Here is a 27,260-nt window from a genome sequence, read left to right on the forward strand (position 1 = left end):
AGCGGGCGCGTGCACACACACAACACATAAATAAAAATAAAACCTTCAAGACACATGGAGGCTAAGGACACCCACTGCTCTTATCTTTGAGAACAGGCTGCTCATTAGTTTGGGGTAGTTCTTGGTAGCCTTTGAAGGTGCCCTTCTTACTTGAAGCCCACTCCTTTCTGGGGAGGCTCAAAACTTGATTTGCATCTCATTAATTCCCAGCAGGAATCAAACACTGCTACAGACTGCCTATTCCTCCCCCCCCACCCCCTTAGATTTATTTCAGGCAGGGTTTCTCTGTGTAGTCATGGGGGTCCTGGTCCTGGAGCTCACTCTGTAGACCAGGCTGGCCTCGAACTCAGAAATCCACCTGCCCACCACTGCCCAGCATCAGACTGCCTATTCCTAGAAGCCTGTTGTAGTTTCAGTCTGTAATGAGGAACCGCACCTGTTCCAGGTCTATATAAAAATTCTCCCAAGAGAGGTTGGGCTTTTCTTACTACTTTCCTGAAATACAGATCAACTGGGAGCAGTACCTACCACTAAAATACACAATAAAAATGTAATTTAATAACCCTGTAAATAATAATTACACACATTCATATATATATATATGTGTGTGGTTCAGCTTCTATACTGACATCGAGTGAAAGCCATCTTTCAGTTTTGTGACACTAAATGCAAAAGCTGTTCTTCAAAATTTGTAAAAGTAAGATGCTCCAAAATGAAGTGATATCTAACACTTTCAGTGACCAGGTCACTTTTTTTTTTTTTTCTATTCTAATTAGTCTCTAACACTCTGGTTTCTCTTCATATGAAACTTCCACCTCTTCACAATTCTGTTTTCTTCTGTCCCTGTCACTTGAGCTCTTGGCTTCTTAGCAGAGGAGGTAGAATGGACACCTCCTTGCTCCAATGTGTTTTGAGAGTTATTTCTTGGAAAGGACTCTCTCACAACACTGCTGATAGCAGGTCCTCAACTTCAGTGTTTAAGAAGCAAGTGAACATTTACCATCCAAAAGAATACGAACTTCAAGACTCCTGCTATAATAGATTTTGTACACTACACTTCTTAAAATATTTGTAATGAAAAGCTATTATTGCTTTAAAATCCTTATCCAGAAACATGAGCTGACACATTGGCAAGAGATAATTTGGAGTTCTTTGTGTTTTTAAAAGGAAACAATACAACTGAAACATTCCAGTTACACAGCCTTTGTAAAAATTAACAAAAATCTAAGGATAAGAAATGTTAAATGAACAACGTAAAGAAATTACATATTTACCCAGATGAAATGGTTTTATTTTGTACTTCCAGCTACTTAGAATAAACATTTATCAGCTTTCAAATCCATTGTTTGATCTAAAAGAACTAACTAAATAAAATACTTAGTTCTAATGTCTCAAAAAAAGATAGAATTACTTTGGGGGTGTTTGCAGAAGAGTGTAGATGAAGACACATAGGAAAAGACACTATGATAAATTTGTGTGGATAAAATTAAACATGTATCCCGTAATTTGTTCACAGCCAGACATCCACATAGTACCACGAGGTCCGAGGGCTGCCCATAAGAAGCTGGTAACCCAGTGGGAACCAGGGCTGTAAAGGTTTCTTAAAAACGTAACGTGGTCGAACAAAAACAAAACCCAAAGCAACTGGAAGACCTGGCTTAAGTGCCCCAGTTAGCGACTCTTTGGCAATGCAGATCCAACCAGACGATTGGAATGAAACGTGCAACGCTCTCTCTCAAAAAAAAAAAAAAAACCCTATAAAGCCCGTCAATTATGTTCGGCTCTGAGAATCGGCAGTTCCCAGCACCTTCCTTTTCCACTTTTAAATATTTTATACAGTTCTCCATCTGCGGCCTTTCCATTCATTAATTGCCCTACACAAGATCCCCCCCGATGACTCTCGGGGAATTGCTTCTTTTAAGGCAGGACATCAGATTGCCAAGCCTCTGGGGTCGAGATCGCGCCCTCACTCCTCTGGAGGTGGGAGCGTCATGCACTTAAAGACTTGATTATTTAATTGCGGAGATGGGAGCAGACCGGTCGGAGGGGTTGTGCCAAGTGGGCACCCCGGTGTGTGTGTGTGTGTGTGTGTGTGTGTGGTGGGATTTGTCCTTCGTGCGCTCCAAGAATGCGCGCCCTCCTTGGGCCTGCCTTGTGCCCGCGCGCCCCAGGCCTCGTCCGCCCGCCCAGCACCCAGAGGATGCCCCCGCAAGGACCCCGCCCCTCCCGTGTCCACGCACCTGCGGCCCCGCCCCCGGCCACGAACCTTCAGGTCCACGCACCTGCCCTGCCTTCCCTCCCGCCCCCAGCGCGCAACCACCAAGGTGCAGCCGCGCTCCTCTTCGGCGGCCCGGGTATCTAAAGGGGTCCGTCTCCGGCACCACAGCCAAATGGCTGAGCCTCCCTGGCCCGCTGCGCAGGACGCCCATTGGACCCTGCCCCCCGCCGCCACCACGACTATTGGCTGGCGCCCGAAGCCTCGTCATTCGATTGGCTCTTGATGCCGCCGCTCCACGCAAGGAGCCGCAGGTCCCGCCTCTACGGCGATCAGGTTAGTGTGCGCCGCGGGTGCTGGGGGCTCGAGAACCGAGCGGAGCTGGTTGAGCCTTCAAAGTCCTAAAACGCGCGGCCGTGGGTTCGGGGTTTATTGATTGAATTCCGCTGGCGCAGGATCCTCTGCAGAAAGAGAGAGCGCGAGAGATGGAGATGGACAAACGGATTTATTTAGAGCTGCGGAACAGGACGCCCTCTGATGTGAGCATTTGCCAAAAATATCTCTGTCGGTCCATTCTCCTACTTTGTGTTATGTGTGCGTGTGTGTTTTGGGGGGAAGGCACTTTTTTATGGAGGGGGGCTCCGGGGAGGTGTGGGGTTTGGGGTCTGACTGCAAATGAATTGCAAGGTTGGATGGCGGGGGTGGGGGGATTGCAATGCCACCGGAGCATGTTTCGTCCGCCGTCGCTGCTGCCCTTGGTGTGTGACTGACTACCTGTGCGTGTGCTCCCGCGTGTGCGGGTATGGGTGCGAGGGTGTGCGTGCGAGTGTGCACCCAGCGGGGGGCCGGCGGGGCGCACGCGTTTGGGTCGGAGGGAAGGCGGCAATCTCACCCTCGTCCGAGCTCTCAGCTCCCACGACTTGCATCTGGATGGAAAAGATGATCGAGGGGAGGAGAAGATGGGCTGCCTCCTGGATTAAACAACAAAAAGGGGGTGTTATATTTTAGAAGCGTAACCCCCTTTCCGCCCCCTCCCGCGCCTGCCCCCTCCCTTTGCCGTCTCTTTCGCTCGCTCGCACACAATAAGTTTTGGGCTTCGCGAGTCCGGTATAGTTTCTGATCAATGTAGCCCGAGGCCCCCGGGGAGAGCGCGTGGGGACCCGACTGCTGCGGAGTTGGGAGATGGCTCGAGTTTAAAGCGCGTCTTCGTTTCTCTGCGGGGATGAGGCGAGAGGTGGGGAGCCATATTTGTAACTTTGTCGTGTTCGTGAACGCGCCCTTTCTCTCCCTCCCTCCCTTTCTCTGTCTGCCTTCCTTCTCCTTTCTCTCTCACTCTTTGCACCCCACCTTTGGGCCAGATGCTGTCTTTTCTCCCTTCTTCCTCGCGGAAAGGGAGGGGGGTACCTTAGGTTAAGGGGGAGGGATTGTGAAGTGTGCAAATGCTCAGATAATCCTCGCGCCTCCCCAACCACGAGCGTCGCTAATGTAAGTTGCCCGGAGGCTGCGTCCCGTTCTGGCCCCCGGCTCCCTCCCCAGATGCCAGCCTTGGCACCCTGACGCCTCATCGGCAGCAGACACCCCACCTTCCCGGTTCCTGCTTCTCCTGGGGTGGGCTCCCTGGCAGCCATTCGGCGCTTGGTTAATAAATGGGCACGAGAAACTTTATCAGAACCCGAGCTGCCCAGAGCTAGTGCCGCTGTGGGGACCGACCCAGTCTACATTCTTGCGGGCACGGCAGGCACGCAGCTCTGGGATGGGCAGATCGTCTGGCCGTAGCCGTTATGGATTGGGCAGCGGCGGGAGTATGGCAGGAGGAAACTTACAGCGGTGGGAACAGGGAGGCTGGGCGCGAGCCCACTGCAAGGGGAAGTGAGGGTGGGTGGGTGACTCGAAAGCTACTGTTTATTTTTGTCTCCCTCTCGTTTTCACGCACTCGTCTGGAGTTGACCCATTCGAGAGACCTTAGGGTCTGCGGTGGAAACCCTAGCCAACTTCCCCTCTAGGCTCGGTCGTAGGGAGCAGGGGTTCGCGGGCGGGAAAGATCTCGGGTCTAGCCTGAGGGTCTGGGGCTCGGGCGAGTTGGGGGCTCGCATAGCACGTTGTGCTGACCTGTCGCCCCTCCAGCCACTTGGCCCCTTGAATCCTGACAAAGGCAGGCCTCATTTCCTCTTTTCTCCTAATTCCTCCTTCTAAACCTGAGTAAGACTTTTGAAAACAAGCTCCTTTCTGCCGTCCGCCCATCCTCACGCAGCTGTGCACTGGAGACGTGCTACAGCCTTATGGCGCGCAGGGCGGAAGGAGGGGGCACCCCTAGCACCAGGACTTGCCGCGGGGGCTGCCTGGTTCGCCCGGTGGCGTCCCGACCCATCCAGGGTGCCCGATCCCGGGGGTGGAAGGGACTGGGTGTGGTGCTGGGGGGAGGGGGCCGAACGAGACTTCCCGCGTACTTTCCGGGAAGACCCCTAATATGTAGTTGGGGGGCTTCAGGGTCGCGGCGAGTAGGTGCGCAGCAGCGCAGGACCCGACCGAGCGGTCCACTGTACTAGCTGACCCGGAGCGAAACGGAAAGCGGGTCGAACCGGCTCTTTAAACTTCCCCGAGTGTGTGCGCTGGGGGAGGGGCGGGCGCTCTGGGCTGGGCGCGATTTCTCACGCTTCGCCCCCTCGCCGTGAGTCCGCTGCCCACTCGCCGGCCTCCGGGCTTATGGCGGGGTGGGGCGCGCGGGTGGCGGGGGAGGGGGCACTTGCTGCGCTTGGGGGAGGGGAGGGCAGAAAGCTCTCGAAAGAGGGACAAAAGGGGTGGGGGAGGAGGAACTGGCTTTTTGTTGTTGTTTTGCTGGGTTTTTGGTTTTTTCAAATAAACGTTTTTGGAAAACAGATCGTTCCGGGGAACCTCCCTCCCAGAGTCCCCCCCCCCACGCACCCACCTTCTGCAACCTCTCTCCCAAGTCGCATTTCGGGGACTGGTGGCCGCGACGCCGCCGTACTAGGACGAGCAGCCATGTTTCCCGGGGCGCCGGAGGCCCACCCCTCCCCCATGGCGACCGCGGACCGGGATCCGCGGAGACCGTGGCGCCCAGCGGTGGGGGCCTGAGAGCACACAGGCACACTCGAACCTCGGCGGCGCGGGCCTGAGGATCTGGTCTGGAGAGGGCGCGGCGTGCCGGGGACCCTCGACCTCCTAGGATCTACGGGCCCGTCTGCTCTCGCCATTTGCACTACTAGGCCATTGGGAGACCTAGCCCCAGGGTGCCCTGGCATTCTTGGGGTGCAGGGTCAACAGTCCCGGCTGTGTGCCGGTGGCTCGCCAGTCGGGCGCCGAGCTGCCATTTTGTCACCGTGGCGTTGTCGCGCTTGGTGGGGGGGGTGGTGGTGAAGCTTGCGCCATCGCCCCGACGGCCGCCCTCTAGCGAGGTGGCTGCTGGAGGAGCTGGCCCCTGGGACACCCCCACCCCATTTTCGCATTCGGCCTTATAGGGACTCCCACCCAGGGTCCAAGGATCCCGAAGCTGTAGTAGCCCCGAAAAGGTGACGGTCTACCTTATCCAGCGGCCCCTGCCCCCGCCCCAACTCCCTGCCCCCCGTTCGGCTTTCCGCCGTGGCTCCTGCTGCGCTCGGCACGTAGTGAAAGGTGGCCTTGAAGGCGAAACGATCGCGCTGGTGTTTGCGCCTTCAGCGGAAATGATTGGGTGGTGTATGGGGGTGGGGGTGAAACTAGAGGGCGGGAGGGCCCCAGGCCCTTTAATCTGGTGGCCCTCTGTAATGCCGAGGGCGTCAGCCTTCTACCCCGGAGGGACGAGTTGTTGGATGCGCTGGGGAAACGCCCTCCGGGGCTGGGCTCTCTAGAAAGGTTGGTCGAGTTTCAGGTGGGTGTCGCAGCACTCTGCAGGCTGAGGGAGCTCTCTCGCTCTTTATCCAGTCCCTCACCCCGCGCCCCCCCCCCCCGCGCCCCATTTTTGTTTTGGCGGGGAAGGTAGGTAACTACATAGTAAACGCTACCTTAAACCGAAAGAGAAATAGGATTTTTCTTTAAAATAAAAAAAAAAAAAGTAAACTGTCCTTTTGTACTGCCTTCAGACTCGGGCAGTTTGTTTCCAATGCTGGCCCCGATGTGGGACTCAAAAGCGTGTGCTAGGCACATCGAAGGCTGTAGGCTGGTGTCTGCGTGTAGAGACTAACTTCCATGGAAGTGTCGGGCAAAGACTGCCATCGGAGCCGGAGTCTACTTTGACCTCTGGAATGCGTTGCATTTTTTTCCCGTCCAGGTTGACTTACTGCCTAATTGGGTTCGGGAGAGTGGCCTGGCGGTTTGCTCCGATTTATGCAAGCCAAGCGGGGATTGGGGGCAGAGAACTGAATGTGGCCTTGGTGTGGGGTGATCAGTTGACTTTTGTGACTGGCAGCTGCCGAGGCTTGTTTTGGATCTGAAGGTTCCATGGTGAGGCTGGCTTCTGAAGCCACACAGACCTCGGCTTGAGTTCACCAGCTACAAGGAGGTAGGATCCTGCCAACCTGTGGTCTGGGATAGATTACCTTAGTCTACATCCAACGTTTTGTACATGTGTCCTGTAAGACTGGACAGTTCTGTTTTTATCAATAAGTCACTATTGGCTTGAGTTGGCCCTTCGCAGGTGCTTGATATAGTCGCAGATACTGGGGAGTGGGGAGGAATAATTTAGGGCCCCTTGGAGGTTTAAAATAACAACTCCAGCAATAATAGCAGATGCTCACAGAACTCCTTACTGTGTCTGGCATGTTGCTAAGTGGATTACAGACATCAGTTAATTTAGCCTCACAAGGGCACTATGTTAAGTACTGTTGTTATTCTTATACTAAATGCAAGGAAATTGAGTCAGAGCTCCAGATCACCGCTGGTCGGTGCAGAACTGGGATTCTAACTCCGTTAGACTCAGCCTCTGTACTGCCCTGAAGCACCACGGGAAAGGACTTTTTCTCCTCCAGTCTTGGAGTGAGGCCACCTATTAGCAAGAGGGTGGGTTTGGGCTTGTTGGTGTTGAGGGCACAGAAACAAAGCAGAGCTTCCTGGTGGAGCGTTAGGTGAAACAGACAAGTGGGGTGGGTAGGCATTTTAAGGGGGGAGCCTTACCCTGGTTTCGAATATTCAGTATACACTGTTACACGTTTCCGGTAATGAGAATACAAGCAGGAGCCATTCTTAGTGGTTATTTGGGTGTCTTATATAAGTAGTTTTTTCATTAGTCTTTTCTGTAGAAAGAAAAACAATCTCAGGATAGGATAGACAGGACCTTAGTGTTGGGATGTAGCAATGCTAGTAATACTGCCTGGAGCCACTCACCTAACCCTGCCTGAAGTTCCTCAAAGATAGCCAACCTCTCTGTTCTGTGGATGGATACTCAGAGTCGCCCGCCCAAGGTAGTCTGTGGACAGGAGAGAATGCAGGTTCTGTAGTTGACCAAGGCCCATACATGACCTATATTACCAGATCATCCAGGGAACCGGTAAAATGCAAATTTCTGGGCTCCACTCCCCTGGGTGTGGGCTTAGTACCAGGTCACCTCGGTTTGCTCTTTATGCTGCTGAGTTGAAACAGTTTGTATGTCTTGTCTAACCACTAAGAGATTTGTGAATCTGGAGGAGAGCCTTTGAATAATCCTCCTCCCTACAAATCTCACTGGTCGAGTTAACAAAGTTGTATTAACGAAAAAAAAATTGTACTTATTTTGAACTTGATCAATAAAAGAACTAGAGGGAGGTGTGTATCCTTTTGTTATAAAAGCACCTGTGTTGTGCTCTCAATTTTGCTTCTTGAAGTTTACTACCTGGAAAGTTAGTTCTCTTTGTTTAGCAGGCAGGGGAGGTCCCTGGGGTCCTGTGCTTTGTTCTTTTAGGAATGTGGCAAGTCCTACATTTGATGGTGCACTGTGAATTTTCCAAGACCTTCTGAATATGCGATTAAACAACTTTGATCCGCATAGAAATGGGCTCCCGTTCACAGGCCTCCATAAGAATTTGCTCTCATTCCTGGCTCCCTATGGAGCAGTCCTCTCTTGTCTCCGAGGTAGAGAGGAGGAAATTTAAGTCCAGGGCTACTGAAGTTTGCAAAGCTGCTTGCTGTATGCCTAGTGACTGGTGAGGGTCAGGACATATCATCACCACAGTCCCCAGGTCACCCTGGCACCTCAGTCCCAGGCCTGCTGCTGGGGGGGGGGGGGCGCGAAGGGGGAGAGACACAGGACAGCCCACAGCAAAGCAGAAATGGCTCTGGGTTCAAAACCTTTGTCTAATGCTTCTTAATGCTTGAGCCACTAAGCAGAAGTGTGTGGAACGTGAAGTTCCCGACAGCAGTGTCAGACCCTGTCCCCTCCCTGGGCTGGGGCCACATTAGCAGCCTCTCAAGGTGACTTACTTGGGACTGGTGCAGTTAGGCATCTTCCGTGCAGTGCAGCACTGTGGGAGAGGTGCCTGACTCAGTACTAACTCACCACTCTGAAGAGCCAGGCAGGAGCTGTCTGCCAGCTGTCTGCTCTCCTCTCCTCGCTCCCTTCTATGTCGGAGCCGAGGGCTTGTTGCTGAGTGGCTGTGGTGGGAGTCTGATGGAATGAACTTGGCCCAGCATTCTGGCCTGAATTCTGACCTGAGAGAAGCAGCTCATTGCTATGGTGTCTAAAAGGGTGTTTTCCTTGGAGCATCCCCTTTTAGGCTGTGTCTCTTGGGACCTACTCTCTATCGGTGCTCAGCACCTGCTTCCCATAGACAGGTAAGAAGAAAAACATGAACCAGACTTGAGTCTTTTTTTTTTTTAAAGGTTTATTTATTTATTACATGTAAATACACTGTAGCTTTCTTCAGACACTCCAGAAGAGGGCGTCAGATCTTCTTACGGATGGTTGTGAGCCACTATGTGGTTGCTGGGATTTGAACTCAGGACCTTTGGAAGAGCAGTCGAGTGCTCTTACCTGCTAAGCCATCTCACCAGCCCCGAGTCTTTTTTTTAACATTGATTTTTTTTTTAAATTTTAGATATTTATTTTTATTTTATGTATATGAGTACACTGTCACTGTCTTCAGACACACCAGAAGAGGGCATCAGACCCCCATTACAGATGATTGTGAGCCACTATGTGGTTGCTGGGAATTGAACTCAGGACCTCTGGAAGAGCAGTCCGTGCTCTTAACCTCTGAGCCATCTCTCCAGCCCCTGACTTGAGTCTTATATTACATTGGCAGATAATTATACAACAAATACTGAGTTAAAGAGAGGGCTCCTGCCTGGACCGGAGGTAGTCAGTCAGAACATTTCAGTGATAGAATTGGTTGAAGCCATGTGAGCAAAACACCCATGGCCTCAACACGTCCACTTCCAGACCTGGAAACTGCCTCCTAGTGTAGAACCACGTGTCCCGGTGACACCGGTATCTTTCTTCACGCCCTGTCCTCTGCGGTGCTCTACAGCACCTTCCGGGAGGTCCCCTCAAACTGATCTTGTTTTTACACTGTGCTGTGCAACTCCCCTCACCCTGACACGCCCAGTCTACCATTTTCTTTACCAAGCTGGCTCCAGGCAGCAGGTCTAAAGGATGACCCTGCTTGATCACTTACTTACTCTGGCTTGGAATGCAGTCCCTGCCTTTCTCCCAGAGGTATTTGCATTTTGAGAGTCTGGTTTAGTGAGGAAATTATTGAGAACCATTAAAGACTTGGACACTCTTCTCAGCTTGGTCATTAACTTGAGTTGGACAAGTTGTTCAACTTCTCTACTTGTGGTCTAAACTGGAGTGGGAGGGGGGTCGGGCTGGGGTTGTAGTGACGGTTATGGTAACACAATTACTAGAGTTCTTATCTAGAACATACGGAGCCCTAGGTTCTGTTTTCTGTACTTTCTGTAAGCCAGATGTAATGCCAGCACTTCCTGCAATCCCAGCACCCCAGGGGTGGAGGAGGGAGAAGTTGAAGGTCATTCTCGGCTCCATATCAAGTTCAAGGTTAGCCTGTGCTACATGTGACCCCGTCCAAATAAATAACCCGAGGGTGCTGAATTCAAGCCCAGGGGTGTTCAGACTTTTTGAACCTACTAGTAACAGGATTCACACCGTTGCTCAGCACATGCATATTATTTTTTAAAAACGTGAACACTTTTGATTCATTGAAAAATATGATAGCTCAGACTCATAAGTTGATTTCACTCTATTACCGTTTGGGAAATATTAAAGGTTGGAGATTAAGCTTCCTTCCACGGTTTTGCCATTTGGTGTGGGGCTGGAGCTTGCCCTCCCGAGCCTTGTGTAGTGTGTGCAGCAACACATCAGGGCTTTTCCCAATTTCACAATTTTATGGCAGCTCACTGCTGGGTCCTCTGGTCTCCAGCTGCTCTCTGGTCTACCCCAGACAACTTCATGGTAAAAGTAGTCATTAGCTTAAGTGTGTATCCTCCATGGTGCCTGCAGTTATTGGCTAGGCCAGTTCTCCTTGCTACCGTGTCCCCTAGCTCCTCCTGCTGTGCACTATGAAGAACACCCGCACTTTCTTTTACTGAGTCAGAGCGTTTTAGCGAGGGGTGCCTGGTACGTGCCTGTCTGTCACTCCCAGTCGTGGCGAGTTGCCTCACAGTGTGGACTGGGGTCTCCAAAGTGAGGCTGTCATAGCACCCACCAACAGTCTCAGGCACCAGATGCATCACTGCCGATGTGCTAGGGTGTGCGAGCTGGCAGGCGCTTAAAAAGAGAAAGTGAGGCTCGTGAGGTGGCTCAGTGGTAAAACACTTGCCATGTGGCCTTGACCTGAGTTCAGATCCTCAAAACCCACATAAAAGCTGGAGGTGCGACATGGGCATCTGGAATCCGGGGCTCCAGACAAGAGCCTAGGCAAACTCCGGAAGTTTGCTGTGGGCAACAGAAAATCAACAGGGCCTGTCTCAAACAAGGAGGAATCGAAGGACCAGCACCTGTTGTTGCACGTGTATACACACACACACACACACACACACACCGGCTGACATTAAAGTGGTACTTGTTTCTGTAGGAAAGGAGGTTAGAATCTGGAGATGGCATGCAGGTGCCACTGTCTGTTCGGGATCAGCTGCAGCACTACAGAGCAGCCCAGCCCTTGGCTCTGCACTGCCTTCCCACCACTGTTTCTGTAGAGGTCGATGCCTATCCACTCTCTCCACTGCCCTCTCTGGAAGCTCCCTTTTCACTGCACATCTGCTGCTTCAGGCATTCTCTCAGATCGCCTCTGCAGTCCGTGTGTGTGTGTGTGTGTGTGTGTGTGTGTGTGTGTGTGTGTGTGCGCGTGTGCATTTGCATGAGTGCCATGCTCCTAGAGGTCAAAGGCAGTTTGGGGGAGTTAGTTCTCTCCTTTCACCATGTGAGTTTGGGGAATCAAACAGAGTTGGTAGCAGGCAGAGTTCATTTACCTGTTGAGGCATCTCTCCCCAACTCCACTGCTTCACTGGTTCTCTTTCTATATAGATTCTTTTTGAGCTGAGGATGCTTCTCTGGCTTTAGAGCACTGGTCCTGGACAGGGGAAGCAATTTGGCAACTGAGACAGGAGGATCACAAAGTTAGCCAGGGCTCTACAATAGGAACCTTGCCTCAAACAAAACAAAAAGACCAGACCCCCTTGATTGAGCCGGATCCCTCCATAGCTGCTGCCTCCTGTCTTTTAGATTATTGTAACTGGGTTTACCCTCTAAACCCTCTGTCTCCTCTAAGTAGCTTTGATTTTTGGATATGGCTCTGGGAATCCTTCAGCTCTTGCATGAGTCCTGAGGTATTTGGAGTCCTAGACTTTGGTGGAAAAAAAAATTCCATCTTTCTGGGCATGCTTCTTATGGTCTGTCTATTTCTCAAGCTTCTAATATTTTAAACTCAGTTGGATGTGGGACCCCGGTACCCTTATTCTATGCTTCTTCCCTAAGACAGCTTCTCCTTAGTGGATGTGTACGAATACCACATGCTGTCTGGGCTGGGGTGTTTACCTCACAGTCACAGTATCTGGGTCTCAGCAGCACCCTGTCCTCAAGTCCACAGGGAACCCATGGCCTCTGTACCCTGTCACCCACCCCCTATATCCCCCCCCCCCCTTCTACCTACCACAGGTCCTACTTACAACACTGTTCAGTCCATCCCAGATAACTTCCCCATACTACAGTTCTGGTCTCTGAAGCCAGGATTCCAACTTCAGCCAAAAAACAAAACCATGATTCAATCAAAGCACAGATGACGGTGTCTTTTTTTTTTTTAAATCCTGTGTGTAAAATTCACCACTGGGATAAAGTCTGAAAATCCTTGGAAATTCCTTAGTACTGTGTAAGTCAGCCCCTGCTGGCCTTCTAACTGGTCTTTCCTCTCTGGCACTGTTCCCCCCCCCCCCCCCCCCCCCCCCCCCCGCTTCCCAAACCACTCCCATCCCACTTCGCAGTTAACTCTCTCCTCCCCTTCCTTCCTGAGAAGGTCTAAGTCAGATTCTTTTGTTGTAAAACTTTCATAGGAGTTTTCCTTGTAATTGCACATTTCTATTAATTAGCATCTCTTTCCCCCTGGGAAGCCAGTATGCTGTGTGCTTTAAAGGGACCTGGGTTTCCTTCACCCTTGGGTATCCCCAGGGCTCGGCACTGCATTCACAAGCATTCTCCTAGTGTTTTTGGAGTGAAGAACCTGTACACACGCACGTGGTCCGCTCTCTTTCTGTTATTGTTCACAACAGGGTTTCTCTACATAACAGCTCTGACTGTTCTGGACTCGATTTGTAGATTGGGCTGGCCTCGAACTCACAGAGATGCCTGCCTCTGCCTCCCCAATGCTGGGATTAAAGGTGAGCACCACCAGTGACTGGTCTCTTCTTTATACCCACCATCTGCTGGACCGGAAAGCCCAGCTGACTGTCAGAAGTTTTTGATTGAGGTGCTCCAGGGAAGGTGAGGTGGAGTCTCTTAGCACTCTCAGTACAACAGTGGGCTTCCAGTTTTTTCTTTTAAATTTCTTAGAGTTAAAAAGTTAGAATCCGCCGGGCGTGGTGGCGCACGTCTTTAATCCCAGCACTCGGGAGGCAGAGGCAGGCTGATTTCTGAGTTCGAGGCCAGCCTGGTCTACAAAGTGAGTTCCAGGACAGCCAGGGCTATACAGAGAAACCCTGTCTCGAAAAAAAAAAAAAGTTAGAATCCAAATGCTAGAGTCTCTGCCTCCGGTTTGTTTATTACCATCAGATGAATGCTATTTGGTTATCTTACTTCCAGGCCCCATCTGAAGGATGGATGCTGAGATGCAGTCAGAGGTCCTGTCACATAGACCTAGCTAGTCTCATAATCCCTCTATAGCCCAAGCAAACCCTGAGCTCTAGGCCGTTGTCCCGTCTCAGCTTCCCAAGCGATGAGGTTATAGACACGTTGCCATACCTAGTCACTATTTTTAATTTTTATTCTTTTGAGATACACTCCTAATTTGTGGTCCTTCTGCCTCAGCTTTGGAAATGATGGGATTATAGATTTGTACCCTCATGCTCCTTAACCCTCCCCCTTTTTTCTGTGACAAGATCACCTTTCTATATTGCCATGGCTGGCCTTGGATTCATGGATTTATTATGCCCCTGCCCCAGTCTAACCAAGTAACTGTGACCATAGGTGTGTGCCACTGCACCCAACCATTGTTCTGTCTGTTAACTATGGATTGTTTACGTGTAAGTATGTGTTAAGTATCTCAGAGAACATAAATGAGGAGACATTTTAAAAATATTCAAGGTAGTATTATTTCTTCCCTGTGCCTAGTGGATTAGTCTATTCAGTTTAACAGTTCGGTTAAAAAGTCAGTGTTCAAAATATTTTCTTTTCCTTCCTTCCTTCCTTTCCTTCTTTTTTTTCTTCCTTTCTCCCTCTCTCCCTTCCTCTCTTTTTTTTTTTTTAATTAGGTATTTTCCTCAATTACATTTCCAATGCTATCCAAAAAGTCCCCAATACACTCCCCCCCCCCCAGTCCCCCACCCACCCATCTCCACCCCTTGGCCCTGGCATTCCCCTGTACTGGGGCATATAAAGTTGGCAAGTCCAATGGGCCTCTCTTTCCAGTGATGGCCGACTAGGCCATCTTTTGATACAAATGCAGCTAGAGTCAAGAGCTCTGGGGTACTGGTTAGTTCATAATAATGTTCCACCTATGGGGTTGCAGTTCCCTTTAGCTCCTTGGGTACTTTCTCTAGCTCCTCCATTGGGGGCCCTGTGATTCATCCAATAGCTGACTGTGAGCATCTACTTCTGTGTTTGCTAGGCCCCGGCATTGTCTCACAAGAGACAGCTATATCTGGGTCCTTTCAGCAAAATCTTGCTAGTGTATGCAATGGTGTCAGCGTTTGGAAGCTGATTATGGGCCTCCCTCTTTTTCTTAAGACAGGTCTTTCCTTGTAGTGCCGATTGGCCTGGAACTCACACTATGTAGACCTTGAATTCACAGAGATCTGCCTGCCTTTACCCTCTAAGTGTTCGGATAACAGGTCTATGCTATCACGCCTGGCTTGCTTGCTTTATTTTTAATTTGGTTGTAAAAGTCCATGGTGTAAAAAAAGTGTCTGTACCTTGCCAAACAACTTCACAGGCTGATCTTCCCTTAGAAAGGACATGGAAGGCAGGGTCGAGGATAGTCACAGCCTCCACTTCTAAGCCAGCCTGCCTCAGATACCCAGCTCATCCAAGGCCACTGCTGCATGGCAGCTTGATTGATTAGTCTGTGTGTGCAGATCCCCCAAAGTCTACTCTGATGCTCATGAGGCTTCCAGGGGATCTGCCCTGTGATCTCACCACAGATAGCCTGAGAACCCAGGAATGGGCCTAGTGAGAGGCCCCATACCAGAGGCTCAGGACCATACCTAGGTAGTTTTTCTCTTGCTTTTCTGTGTCTGAGAATGTTACCAGAGAAGGTTCTGCTGCAGGCTGGAAGATCAGCGATGGGAGGGAAGGATGAGTGTCAGATGGTGTGTGTGTGTGTGTGTGTGTGTGTGTGTGTGTGTGTGTACAGGACTCTGCAGCCAGCCATAGGGCCCAGGCCTAGATTTCTCCATTGGTCTGTGTCCTGCTAAAGTCATGAGGACCATGGGGGTAAGGGTACTGGCAAGGTGGAGGCCAGGACCTGTTATAGTAAATTTAGAAGGACCAGACATTTGGGGAAGGGATTCAGTCCTACTTTTTGCAACTGGTCCACCATCTTCCCTTGACTTTATAGGAAACCAACATGGTGTAGCCTCTGAGGGGAATCAGAGGACCTCCACGGTCATATTCCCTGTCCGTCAGTTGGGTTCAACGTACTGGCCTTGGAAGAAGGCTGAGCTATTCTCCTAAGCCATTTGCACAGCTGACTTACTTAATTGCATTCTCTTTCTGTGGCTTGGGTGGGGCAGAGGTATGGGAGGACTAGATTGCCGAGGGCGGTGATGCCCATGTCTTGCGGTGGAGCCTGTGTGATAGACAGGAGGAAAGAATGTGGTTAATGACTCAGATTGCAGCCTCATCTGGCATCAGAACTACCAGAGGAGCATCTGAGGGACTTCCCAGGCTCTTCCCCTACTGCTGAATCTGTCTCTGCGTGGTACCCCAATGCATGTGTTTTTAAAGCCCTAGGGGGGGATGCTAAGGCACACCGAAGCAGGATTCAGATCTTCACAGTAGAAGCAAGCTAAAGGGAAGCAAAAGAGAGTAGAACTAAAGAATGGTCCAGGCTTTAATGTGCTGGGCTGCAAGGGCCCATTTCTCCGTCTGTGTCTGTCCCCTGCACCCCCCCTCCGCCAGCCCCCAGCCCCCGCTAAAGGCAGTCTTTAAACATTCCTACTTTGTGCTTATCAAACTTGTACCTGTGTTCCATGAGGCTGCTGCTACCAGAATATGACCAAGAATGGGCCTGGTTGGACTGGAGAGATGGTTCAGTGGTTAAGAGCACTAACTGCTCTTCCAAAGGTCCTGAGTTCAAATCCCAGCAACCACATGGTGGTTCACAACCATCCGTATGAAATCTGACACCCACTTCTGGTGTGTGTGAAGATAGCTACAGTGCACTTATTTATAATAATAAATAAATCTTTTTTAAAAAAAAAACAAGCTGGGCGGTGGTGGCGCACGCCTTTAATCCCAACACTTGGGAGGCAGAGGCAGGCGGATTTTGAGTTCGAGGCCAGCCTGGTCTACAAAGTGAGTTCCAGGACAGCCAGGGCTATACAGAGAAACCCTGTCTCAAAAAAAAAAAAAAAAAAAAAAAAAAAAAACCCAAACAATAGAATAGGCCTGGTGAGATGGCTTAGTTGCTGAAGTGCCTGCCCTCTGAGCATCAGGACCCAGATGCCCATGCATGGTAGTGTATATATATACTAGTACTAGGGGCTTGGCAGAAACAAGAGGATTCCTGAGTGCACCGGCTCAGCCCAGTCACTGAGCTCCAGGTTCAGTGAGAGACCCTGCTTTAGAAAATTTGATGAAGAGCCATTGTGGAGGACATCCGATGTTGGTCCACACCATGCTCAGAAAGAGCTCTTCCTGGACTCTGGAGGGAGGAGACCCTCTGCGTCTATCCAGGTGGCATACAGGATGTGAACGCGTAGTCTGTCCCCTAGTGGATTCCCATCATGTTTCACATGCTGGTTGCTCTCCCCGGTTCACCTGGTCTGTGTTTCTTTGCGCACTTGCCAGGGAACATTCCAAGGTTATGCTGAGTCCAGTGTGGCTCCCCCACAGCTGGAGCAGTAAGGTTCCCTGGTGACCAAGGTGCTTCTCGGCTTCTGCCCAACTGCTTGTGATTGATGCAGCCCCATCCATCCACATGTAGGAGTGGAAGCTGGCCTTCCTCTGCTGCATGTCCCCCCTTTGCCAATGTCGAGCTGTGAGTATGCTAGCCAGCCTCCCCTCGCCAGCTCCGAGAGGCTGGGGAAGCTTCTGCAGAGGCTGGCCTGCAGCCATCGCAAGCAGCTACTTCTCTGAACACCGTCTAGTTTGCGGCTCCATTACAGACATGCTTGGGGTGAATGCCGGTGTATCTGGAGTTTGGGGTGGTTTCTAGAGCAACACTCTGGGCTGCCGAGTGGGATGCGGTGGCAGGGGCCCGATTGGACTGCAGGCTGTCTGTCCTAAGCCACAAGGGTATTGGATTCAGACCATGTTTGTTCTCTGGGAGCATTCAGGAACTTTCTGTCCACTCTAGTGGCCTGTGTGGTCATCGATAGGAGTGGCACAGGACATGTTTACATGTTGTCCAGTGACTGTAGACCCCGTCTGAGGGGGCGGGGTGCCCACTGCACCAGAACACAGACTTGTATCTTCTGAATGCATGAGCTCCATGGAAGTTAGGGCATGGATGTCTCAGTGGTAAGCAACGCTTGGCTGCTCGATATTTGACATTAACCAGTTCTATGTGGCTTGTCCAGCGCTTCCCAGCTGGCAAACGGCAGTGCAGGTCTGGAATCCCTTCCCACCATGACCCCCCAGCCTTGGGGGTTTCCGTTCTTTCTTTCCGCACACAGAGATTGAACACCTGCTGTCTGCTGGGCTTTTTGCAGGCTGTCTGGATATGACAGTTACACAGATGAGCACATCACCAGTCCTGAGCACACACAGCCTCCATTCATGGCAAAGGCCCCACTAAGTGCCATGAAAACAAAGCTGTGGCTCAGGGAAGGCTTCCTGGAGGAGGTGACATTCTAATGGACAGCATAAAGAACACTCAAGAGATCCCAGGAGAATAGGATGTGGATTGACATGTCTGTGACACCAGAGGCGAGGCCAAGAGGACATGGCAAGACTGAGACCGGGATGGATTAGAGGCAGTTCCAGGCTAACCTGGGCAACTTAGTGATACTCTTGTGTTGATTAAGAAGTAAAACAGAGAGCCGGGCTGTAGCTCAGTGGCGGAGTGCTGACCTAGCAGCAATAGAACCCTGGGTTCAAGCCGCAGCACTACCCAAGACCAGGGTTGGTGATGTGTTCCATCACTCGGGAGGTTGAGTCAGGAAAATTCAAGGAGGGAGGAGAGAAAAGGGATGGGATGGACAAACACGGATGAACTGATACAAGAGTGGGAAATGCAACATTATGTTGGGGCTGGCCAGTACTCTGTGCACTGCAGCCTTAGACAGGACCTTGCCATGGTAGAATGTCTTGTTACTCTCTTAAGGCTCAGACCTTAAATAATCTGAACTTTGAAGTATGTTTTTCTAGATTTATTTATTTATATATATTATGTGTGTGTGTGCCTGTGTGTGTGGTGGGGTGGAGGTCCGGGTGCTCCGAGGTGGGCTGGGCAGTATTCTCTGCTGCTGCTGTTAGTCAACGTGTTGATGTGGGATTCCTGATGCCCCTGGCACTGGTATTTTGTGGGGAGAGAACCTGACCAGCTTGTCTGAAGGGCTAGAGTGGACCATCTTGGGCCACTGGATTTTATCCAGAAAGAGTCTGAACGGTGCTTCTGGCTCCAGCGAAGCTTCCTGCTGCTCACGCTGATTCCTAATACTGTGCTGCTGTGCTCTGAGCTTTTCTAGGCTTGCGACTTGGTTCTATGTTGTGAGGGGGAAAGGAATGTCCTTTAAAGTTGTGTTTCGTTTGCTTGTTACTGTAACGTGGCGTACCTTATTTAAAGGACAGAACTGCTGGGGAGGAGTTAAGCTGCTTCTTCTTCCTGTGGAGCAGGTGAGTGGGTGGGGCTGGAAAGTTTGAGTGGGTAGCTTGCTCCAGGTCATGGCTACTGAGGAGCTGTCCTGGGTGCACAGCCAGGCCAACTTCAGAGCTGTGCACGCAACCTGGAACCTTAGCTTTGATCTGCGCCTTCCAGCCACTCCGGTGATAGCCTAGAAAGCGGTCCTCCAGTCTGTCGGTCTGTCTGTCTGACACCCCCCCACCACACACACACACTTTCCTTCATCTTTCCTCACTATGAGCTTGGGTCCTCCTGGTGCTCTCAGGATGTGCCAGGGTCTTAGGGAAGGTCCTTTCCCTTCATGACTGACATACTTTATACAGTCAGGTTTGGGCTCACAGATGAGAAACATACCCAGAGGTTTTGACCTAGGTCTAGAAAGTAGGAAAAGATGTATAGTTTTCCAATAAAAGTAGGCTAAGGTGTAATTAGGGGCCTAGGGCCTGCCTCCGCAAACAGGAGCAGGGATCGGATAGGCCGCCTCTTTAGCAGGAGCAGAGCAGCACCCCTGTGACTCGGCATGGCAACCGTGTATGCAGAGCACCTCCCTACCCTGTTACGCTAAGCCCTCTCCTGGGATAAGAGGTGGCTTACTTGACCTTTCCTAAGTGCCTAGGGTGAGTTTGGGGTGGTGCTTGTTGTTAGATACTCGGTAAACATTACCTTTTGATCTATTAGCACATCCCGAGGTATAGGTTGGGCCACTTGTTTTTTGAGATAAGGAAGACAGGCCCAGAAAGGTCAGATTGGCTAACTGAACCTCGATCCTGTGTTGTAATGCCCCTTCCAGACTAGACACCCTTGGGTCAGGAGGCAAGGACACCGTTTCCACTGTCTCCCACCGCCGCCCCCCGCCGCCCCCCCCCCCCCCCCCCGTCTCCTGTTGTAGTCTCCATTGAGTGAGTTCTAGCATTGAGGGATAAATTGAGGCTGAGTAACCTATCGGGAATGGTGATGAGGCCCTTAGATTTGTAGGACTTTGAGGACTGTGACCCTACAATCAGGGTGGGATCTGATTTAAGTACTTGTCCCTAAGCCAGGGGATATCAGGTGACATGTGCCAGCTTATTGTATTCCATGGTTCCTTTATTACAGCTAAAGATCAGAAGCCACCCAAAACACCCCCAGCCCCAAAGTCAGTGTTATAGGTTAGTTTGAGGGTAAAGGCAAGAAAATTAAGATTCCAGAGTTCTAAACACCCCCTGGAGATAGGTGGAGTAGTTACTGGGCCAACAGGGAGAATGGTGGTGGAAGCATTCCCTGAATTCTCGTGGTTTGATTCTGAAACCAGGATGGTGAATATTTGTTAGTCATCATCACCACCACCGTCACCATCCCTGGAAAACAAACAGCAAAAAGGAGGGTTTTGGACTAGGTGTTCCATTGGAGATCATAGCTTCTTAGTCCAAATGGCAGTACTCTGGCCGTGTGCTTCTCCGGCTCTCAGGAAGTTTGAGGAAGGCTGAGGTGCCACCACAGCAAGGAGCTGCCTCCAAGGTCTCCGTTCCTGGAGTTTACCCCCCCAACACACCGCCACGATGTAACTCAGCTGGTTCTTTTCCCAACTGAGTGAAGTGAAGGATCCAGCAGACTTGTTCTAGAGCATCCTTGATGCCATATAGTGGGGAAGTCAAGCCTTAGGATGTCTTCCCAGGTTATGCCTTTCTGATCTGCAGACATTTACTAGGTGCTAAGTACAAGGAGGAGTAGGGGACTGGGGCGGACAGTAGGACAGTACGTCATCTCTGTCCTCTGGGTACAGCATCTTGCTTGGTAAGGAACATGCTTGTGAAATGTATTGCAGTAATGCCAAGCACAGCACAGTCTCCCAAGTGCCTTCCTACCCAGCATCTGGCCCCGTTCCCTGGATTCCTCTGCGGGGATAGATCTTCTTCCCATTCTAGTGGTGGTCACTCTGAGTTGGTGAAGTCTTGACCAAAGCCACAGTTCTGGGCTGGGGCTGTATGTAACTCAGTTTGTAGAGTTTGCCTAGCATGCCGAAGTCTTGGGTTCATCTCCAGCTCAGCTGAAACCGGATACGCCCCTGACTTCCTGGTACTTGGATAGAGACACAAGGGGATCAGAAGTTTCTTCTTCAATTGCAACAGAGACTTTATGACCACCAGCCCTACACGAGACCTTGTCTCAAAACAACAAACAAAAATATGTCTAGATTCTTAGTAGAAAAGTCTAGCGCCAAACCAGACTGACTCCATCTCACGTGTCCCTGTGCATTCCATAGGGTGTCCCCATTGTGTGGTGGAGGCCACTTCTACCAGAAAATGTGGCTATTCGCAGCCTTTTGCTTACGTGTCGTGGAGCCACTGTAAAGGTCAGAGGTCTGCTTGTCTGAGTCACTTCTCTCCTTCCCTGCGTGGGCTCCAGGGATTGAACTCAGTTCATCAGGCTGACAGAAGCCCATGGAGCCATCTCTCCAGCCCTCCCACAGACTACCCAGCTGCAGCGTGTGGCCAAGCCTGCTTCCTACTTAGTGTCTTAGCCATAGCTGCTCCTTCCATTGTAAGAGCCCTCCCTGGTCAGATACTCTTAGGGTCAAGTATGCACAGAAGACAGGCCTTGAGTAGTGTTGCTGGCCACCCTCCAGTGGTGTTCCCTGTCACTGTTGATTTTCTCTGTTTTCCTTTGAGCATCAATCGTGTATTTAACACTCACTGACTTAGGATCTGACTCCCCCTGCATGTCGGAGGGCATTGGCATTGGTTGTCTGCCATGCTATTTCTTACCGGCTAGCTTGGTGTCTGGCATACTGGGCTAGCTTGGTGTCTGGCATACTGGGCTAGCTTGGTGTCTGGCATACTGGGCCTGTGGTCTAAGCAGGTAACTTTCCTCCAGAGGAAAAAAAAAAGAAAACCCAAGCAGCATTTTTAGAAGTGACCCACAACACACACTTCATAAGATATTACTCATCCATATAGCGGGTGCTCAGCACAGTTTGTATACCAAGCTCTTCTTACAGATAGTTGCTTAGGGTTTTGATTAGCATGGTCTCCCACCTTTTTGCCTAAACATCCCTAGTTCCTTGTCATCACCCCGGTTCTCAGATGCCTTCCCACCCTGGTTGTCTTCTTCTTCCTCGCAGTCTGCCCTTGAAGTTCTGGAATTTACAGTTTGGTCTTGGAGGTGCAACTGGGGTTTGGGACGCTGCCATCAAGTGGCTTTGGGTTTTCCCCCACTTGTCTTAAAGTTTTTGTTACGTTTTCTGGGCAGTTGTGTGCTCAGACATCGGTGTCATAGCATGCATGTGGAGGTCAGAGGACAACTTGCAGGAGCTGGCTGGTTCTTTCCACTTGTATGCTTCAAAAGTCAAACTCAGGTCATTAGGCTTGGTGACAAGCAGCTTCAGCCACCGAGTGCCCCCCATCCCCATCCTTGGTAGGAGAGCTTGAATATAATGAGGCTTGTTAGTACCTGCTAGGCAAGCATTCTACCAGTGAGCCCATGCCTGCTCTTTTTTCTCTCAACACAGCCTGAAGAGCTTCGCTTTGTCTGTGTGGGCTGCTGTGACTGAGGTAGGTGGGGTGTGCTCTCTTAGAGACTGACCTCCCCAGCATTATCACCTATTTCCAGCCAACTAGCCCCTCCCTGACTCTCACAGTCCTAAAAGTTTTAACATTTTGTTCTTTAGCATTTTAAGATTAAAGCAAGCCCGGTAGTGGTGGTGCAGGCCTTTAATCCCAGCATTTGGGAGGCAGAGGCAGGTGGATTTCTGAGTTCAAGGGCAGCCAGGGCTACACAGAGAAACTCTGTCATGAAAAACAAAAACAAACAAACAAAAAAACAACATCAACAAAAATTAAAGCAGTTGCTGGGCAGTTGGTGGCACATGCCTTTAATCCCAGCATTTGGGAGGTAGAGGCAGGTGAGTGGAATCTCTGTGATTTCAAGGCCAGCCTGCTCGACAGGGCAAGTTCCAGGACAGCCAGTGCTACACAGAGAAATTCTGTCTTGACAAGAAATGAAACAAAATTAAAGGAGCTATAGACCTGTGAACAACAGCTAACTCAATCTGCATTCTATTTTTAAAATAATTAAGTATAGGTCAGGTTCCACTAGCAAGACCAGGCGGAGAAAACCGGCACTCTGGAGCTAAGCCAAACCAGGCGTTCCCCTTCCTCCTTTCCTTCCCCCCCTCCCTTTGCCCTCCCTTTCTTCCCCCTTTTTGCCCTCCTCTTCCTTCTCCTTTTGCGCCTTCTCCCTGCCCTCCCCTGCTCCTTCCACCAGGAGTTTTACCATAAGTATTTGATTTGTCCACTTAGGCAAGTTGAATGCATCCTGTTAGGCTAAGGGGGAAAGGGCTGATTAACTCACCTCTTATGCATGACCGTGGCTAATAGGCGAGACTCTTCTGCGTGATTGCTACCCAGATCATCTGCTCCTCAGTGGAGCTTGGGTGCCGGACTTCAGCACCAGGAATTGCTCAGGTCCTGTGATTGAGGAGGCTGCTTGTCTGGTCAAGGTGGCAGGAAGGAAGCCAAGGGCAAAATTTCTTCTCTGAGGCTATTAGACTTGTCTATTTCCATGCCTTCTGGGGAGTGTAAGGCCTGGTTGAAAGGAGGTCCAGCTCTAGTCTGGGCACTCCCCTCTCCGTTCCTTTTATTTGTTCCAGTTTCCTCCTGCTTCAAGGAGTTCCCTGGATAGCTGAGCCCTAGGCTGAGAGGACAGGGAACAGCCCAAGGTTTCCATCACAGACTAACTCTGATTTTTGCATATATAATGGTTGGCTTCCAGCTCATTATGTGGCCGAGGATAGCTTTAACCTCTTGATTCTCCTGCAGCTACCTCCTGAGAGCTGGGACTACTGGCACTTCATCGGGCGTGACTTATCTGGTGCTTGGGGTCAAACCTAGGGTCTCATGTGTGCTAAATAAACATTCTACCAACTTAGCTGTAGCAACATCCCCTAAGCGTGTTTGTTTGTTTTGGTTTTTGCAAAGCCAATTGGAAGTGGGCTAGATCTCCAAACCAGGACTCCAGTGTCCTGGCCTGTGAATCTGAATGCTTTTTGCCTTTTGAGATGGGTCACGGCAGGGTCTGGGGTGGTCACAGTCCTTGAGTTGCCAGTCCATGGGTCTTTGAACAGTGAATCTGGGGAAGTGATCTCACTTGTATCTTTCAGTCAACATCTCAAGGTAGAAACCCCAGGGAGTGTGCCCAGCTTCCCACAACAGGCAACCGTGAATCCACTCGTGGTCACAGCATCACTTAGGTCTAAATCTCCTGTCTGATTTCAGCAGCTGGTTACTGGCATCCCTCAGCTGGCACAGCTGCTCTGCCCAACCGTGGTTCTACTGGAAAGGGAGTCGGCCATCTAGAAGTTTCTCTAGAACGATTGCCCACCTCCACCTCCTGCCTGAGTGGCTTGTTCCCATGTGACCAGGAACACACACTGATGCCAGCCCCTCTGCAGGGAGCCTGGGAAGGTGGACTGAGTCTTTAGACCTGTCAGAAGCTCTCAGAGGGGCTTGGTGGACAGGAACAGGCTCCTGGGAATGGTAGGGGAGGGAGGTAGCCTTCCTGTGACCTGCAATGTCATGTGGGGTGAGGAAGGCGTGTGAGGTTGGGGGCCTGGGAATCCTGCTTTGGATTTGCACTTGACCTCCATGGATGGCCATTAAAAGTTTTAGGGAGGAGTAATGATCCGCAATGTAACATCACCGGATCTGTGGCCCAACCCAACTTTTTCTGAATCCAGCTTTTCTATTGCACAGGGACGGTGCTGCAGCTCTTGAGTGAGAACATATCAACTACTGTAGGTTTTTATCAGGAATTAAACTGTTGGTAAATGAGGTGAGGTGTGGGGTCTTGTTAATGGAGGTGGTTTCTGCCCGTTCCTCCTACCTCAGTCGGGGCTTGGGTGCCACCCCCACATTTGGAACCTCACAACCTGGGCCTCTGGGGACAACTTTTATACTCGTGGTGTGCAGAAAGAGCCTAGCTGGTCAGTTTCCCCGTTTTAGTTATTACCGAGAATAATGAACCGTCTTGTAGTTTTGCACGCTGAAACCTGAGCTCTTCCATGTCTAAGGTCCCTGTGCCTCCTTTAGGGAGTCCTGGCTGAGGGGATGTTCATGGACATGGAATTTTAGGACCTCATCTCTTTATTCCAGCTCCACTGCCCAGTGTGTAGGCTGGAGGGAGGATGGGGCAGAAGCCCGGAGTGGGGAAGCAACATCTACCAGGGCACACAGCAAATTCGGATACAGCAGGGACCGAAGGCCAAGCACCTTGCATTGTGTGAGTGCCTTTTGACTAACCGGCCCTTTCCGGTTATCTGGACTAGTGCTCTGCGGCTGACTGTATCCCAGCCCCTACCGGAAGACAGGAAGGGAACTGTTAAGTGAATGGAGCCTGCTACATTTGACCATCACCTCCGGCCTCCCAAGCTCTCTCTCCGCACTCCATCTCTCTTTCATCACCGTACCCTCCTCAGACAACCAGTCAGCCCCCACAGCTGCTCTCTAGGCTGTTTCCAGCTTCTTTGGTTACTTTCTGTTACCTGAAAGTTGAGCGGGACCAGGGCAGGGCCAGGCAACCAGGGAAGGCTTGGTTGAGATGGGAGGCAGGAAGGAGGCTTTAAATGGAGGGCTACTTGGGGCAGGAGTTAGCCTCAGCAGTTAACAACGCTTGCTGCTCTTGTAGAAGACCCCGGTTTGGTTCCCAGAATCTACTTGTGGCTCACTGGCGTTTGAAACACCAGTTTCAAAATATCTGATAACTCCTGTCCCCTGTGAGCATGCACACAGTGCAAGGCATGCAGGCAAAGCACTCATAACATATTTTTTTAATCTTTTTAAAAACTAAAGATAAGAGAAACGCAAAGGCTGGGGGCAGAAGCTAGGTATCCTTTTGAGCAAGCCTGGCCAGCACCGGGCCTTTCCAATGAGTGGAAGCGTCCCTAGCACCGGCTACTCCTGCAGGAGAAGCACAGGCGAAATCACCCGACCGCGCTGGGAAGAGTGGGGAGGAGCCGGGGACAAGAGCGAGTCGCTGGGCTGGCGGGCTGGTGCAGTCTCAGCCTGCCCTGCCAGCTGGACCTATGAGCCAGCCTGATCTTCCTCGGCCCGCCCTCCTGCCTCTAAGTAATGAGGATGGCGTCACCGCTGCCCGCGCCACGTGCTCCCCGGCCGCCTGCCTGCGGAGCTGCTTTGTACGCAGCAGCAAAAATCCGAGGCCCGGAGAGGCTTTCAATTCTCGGGGAGGGTTTTGTTTGTTTTTAAAGAGAAGAAGGATCTTGCCCCTGGCTAAGACTACGGATGATCCTGAGAAGCATTGAAACCCCCAAGCCCTGGCTGCCACGAGGCTGCAGGAACTTGGGAGGATGGTAGATGGGCTGTGGGTTCTCTTACTTTTGGGGATGGCGGTGGGGGGCAGATTCTGACCTAGGACAGGAGGCGTGTTGTGGCAGAAAAGAAAAATTAATCACCCAGGCCAGAGTTCTCTGCTCTCTCTGCCCAGCGCCCCCCCCCCCCCCCGGTCCTCTGCCGAACATCAATCTCTCTGGCCCACTTCACCCCATACTGTGGGCCACATTTTAAAAATTGAAGTAATAAGAGGGCTGGAGAGATGGCTCAGCAGTTAAGAGCACTTGGGGCACGTGCTTGGGTTCTGTTCTCTGGACTCAGATCCGGCTCCTCACAGCCCCCTGTAATTCCTCCAAGAGATTGCCCTCTGCATTCTCTCACAGAGACACTTATAAATAAAACTTTTAAGATTTTTTTTTTTAAATCTATAGATGGGATCCTTATGTGTAGTGTTTGTTTTCACCGAGTGTGCCTACAGGCAAACAGTATGTGTGTGTGCTCTGAGTAAAGTAGGTTTTGTTTGTTTGCTTTTCATTTTATTTGTATTAATGTGGCTGTGTAATTAATGCGTATGCATGTGCCTGGGGAGACTAGAGAGAGTGCGGAATCAATCCACTCCCCTCCCCAGCTGGAGCTACAGGCAATTGTGAGCCTCTGACCCTGGTGCTGGGTACCAAACTCAGACAAGAGCTGCAAGTGGCTTGCCTGCTGAGCCATCTCTCCAGCTCCTAAAATGTATCCCTTGCAGTGAGTTATGATCAGAAAATACTGACCTCTGTTCTGTAAGATCTCGGTAACTTTCAAAATATCCAGCCTTTCCCCCCAGAGCTGTGTCCCTTCCCACACAGGTCGGTAAGTAGATTTTACCGTTAAAACAAACGCCAAGTGTCCGTTTATTATCTCTGCCTCAAACCTCAGTGACTCACACAGCGTGGCCTTCTAGCTAGGAATGGGATCTGCAGCAGGGGGTGGCCCATTTAAAAGCTGACCTAGTTAAAATCCAGGAGCACCAAAAAACACTGGGTCAATCTGATTTGAGTCTTCTGTTCGAAGCCTGGAACCTGGAACCTAAATTGGTCAGGGACT

The 27,260-nt window shown here is 50.8% G+C and overlaps 1 protein-coding gene, 1 long non-coding RNA gene and 2 pseudogenes across 6 annotated transcripts in view; 1 reads left to right on the forward strand and 3 right to left on the reverse strand.

Moving 5' to 3' along the window:
• Positions 1–1,993, reverse strand: part of LOC115031955 (small ribosomal subunit protein bS16m pseudogene) — a 47,209-nt pseudogene extending 45,216 nt beyond the window's left edge.
• LOC110301161 (uncharacterized) lies at positions 1,133–5,602 on the reverse strand (annotated as a pseudogene). Its single transcript, XR_015048969.1, has 2 exons — positions 5,142–5,602; positions 1,133–3,186 (listed from the first exon to the last, which is right to left on the reverse strand). The product of XR_015048969.1 is annotated as an uncharacterized LOC110301161 (transcript).
• Positions 2,538–27,260, forward strand: part of Anp32a (acidic nuclear phosphoprotein 32 family member A) — a 37,042-nt gene continuing 12,319 nt past the window's right edge. For 2 of the 4 annotated variants that reach the window (XM_021171437.3, XM_085844691.1), the window contains exon 1: positions 2,538–2,754. In XM_021171437.3, the coding sequence (XP_021027096.1) occupies positions 2,701–2,754 (54 nt within the window). In that variant the 5' untranslated portion in view covers positions 2,538–2,700. Of the gene's footprint in view, positions 2,755–3,130; positions 3,212–3,263; positions 3,450–27,260 lie in introns of those variants that run through there. The other 2 variants (XM_085844692.1, XM_021171440.3) reach the window with 2 other exon arrangements.
• On the reverse strand, positions 7,238–8,751 carry LOC147002051 (uncharacterized). Its single transcript, XR_015048970.1, has 3 exons — positions 8,603–8,751; positions 7,532–7,613; positions 7,238–7,440 (listed from the first exon to the last, which is right to left on the reverse strand). It is a non-coding gene; the product is annotated as an uncharacterized LOC147002051 (long non-coding RNA).

Source organism: Mus caroli, unplaced genomic scaffold (assembly GCF_978045245.1).
Source record: "Mus caroli unplaced genomic scaffold, Mus_caroli_1 scaffold_11, whole genome shotgun sequence".
NCBI classification, from domain to species: domain Eukaryota; kingdom Metazoa; phylum Chordata; class Mammalia; order Rodentia; family Muridae; genus Mus; species Mus caroli.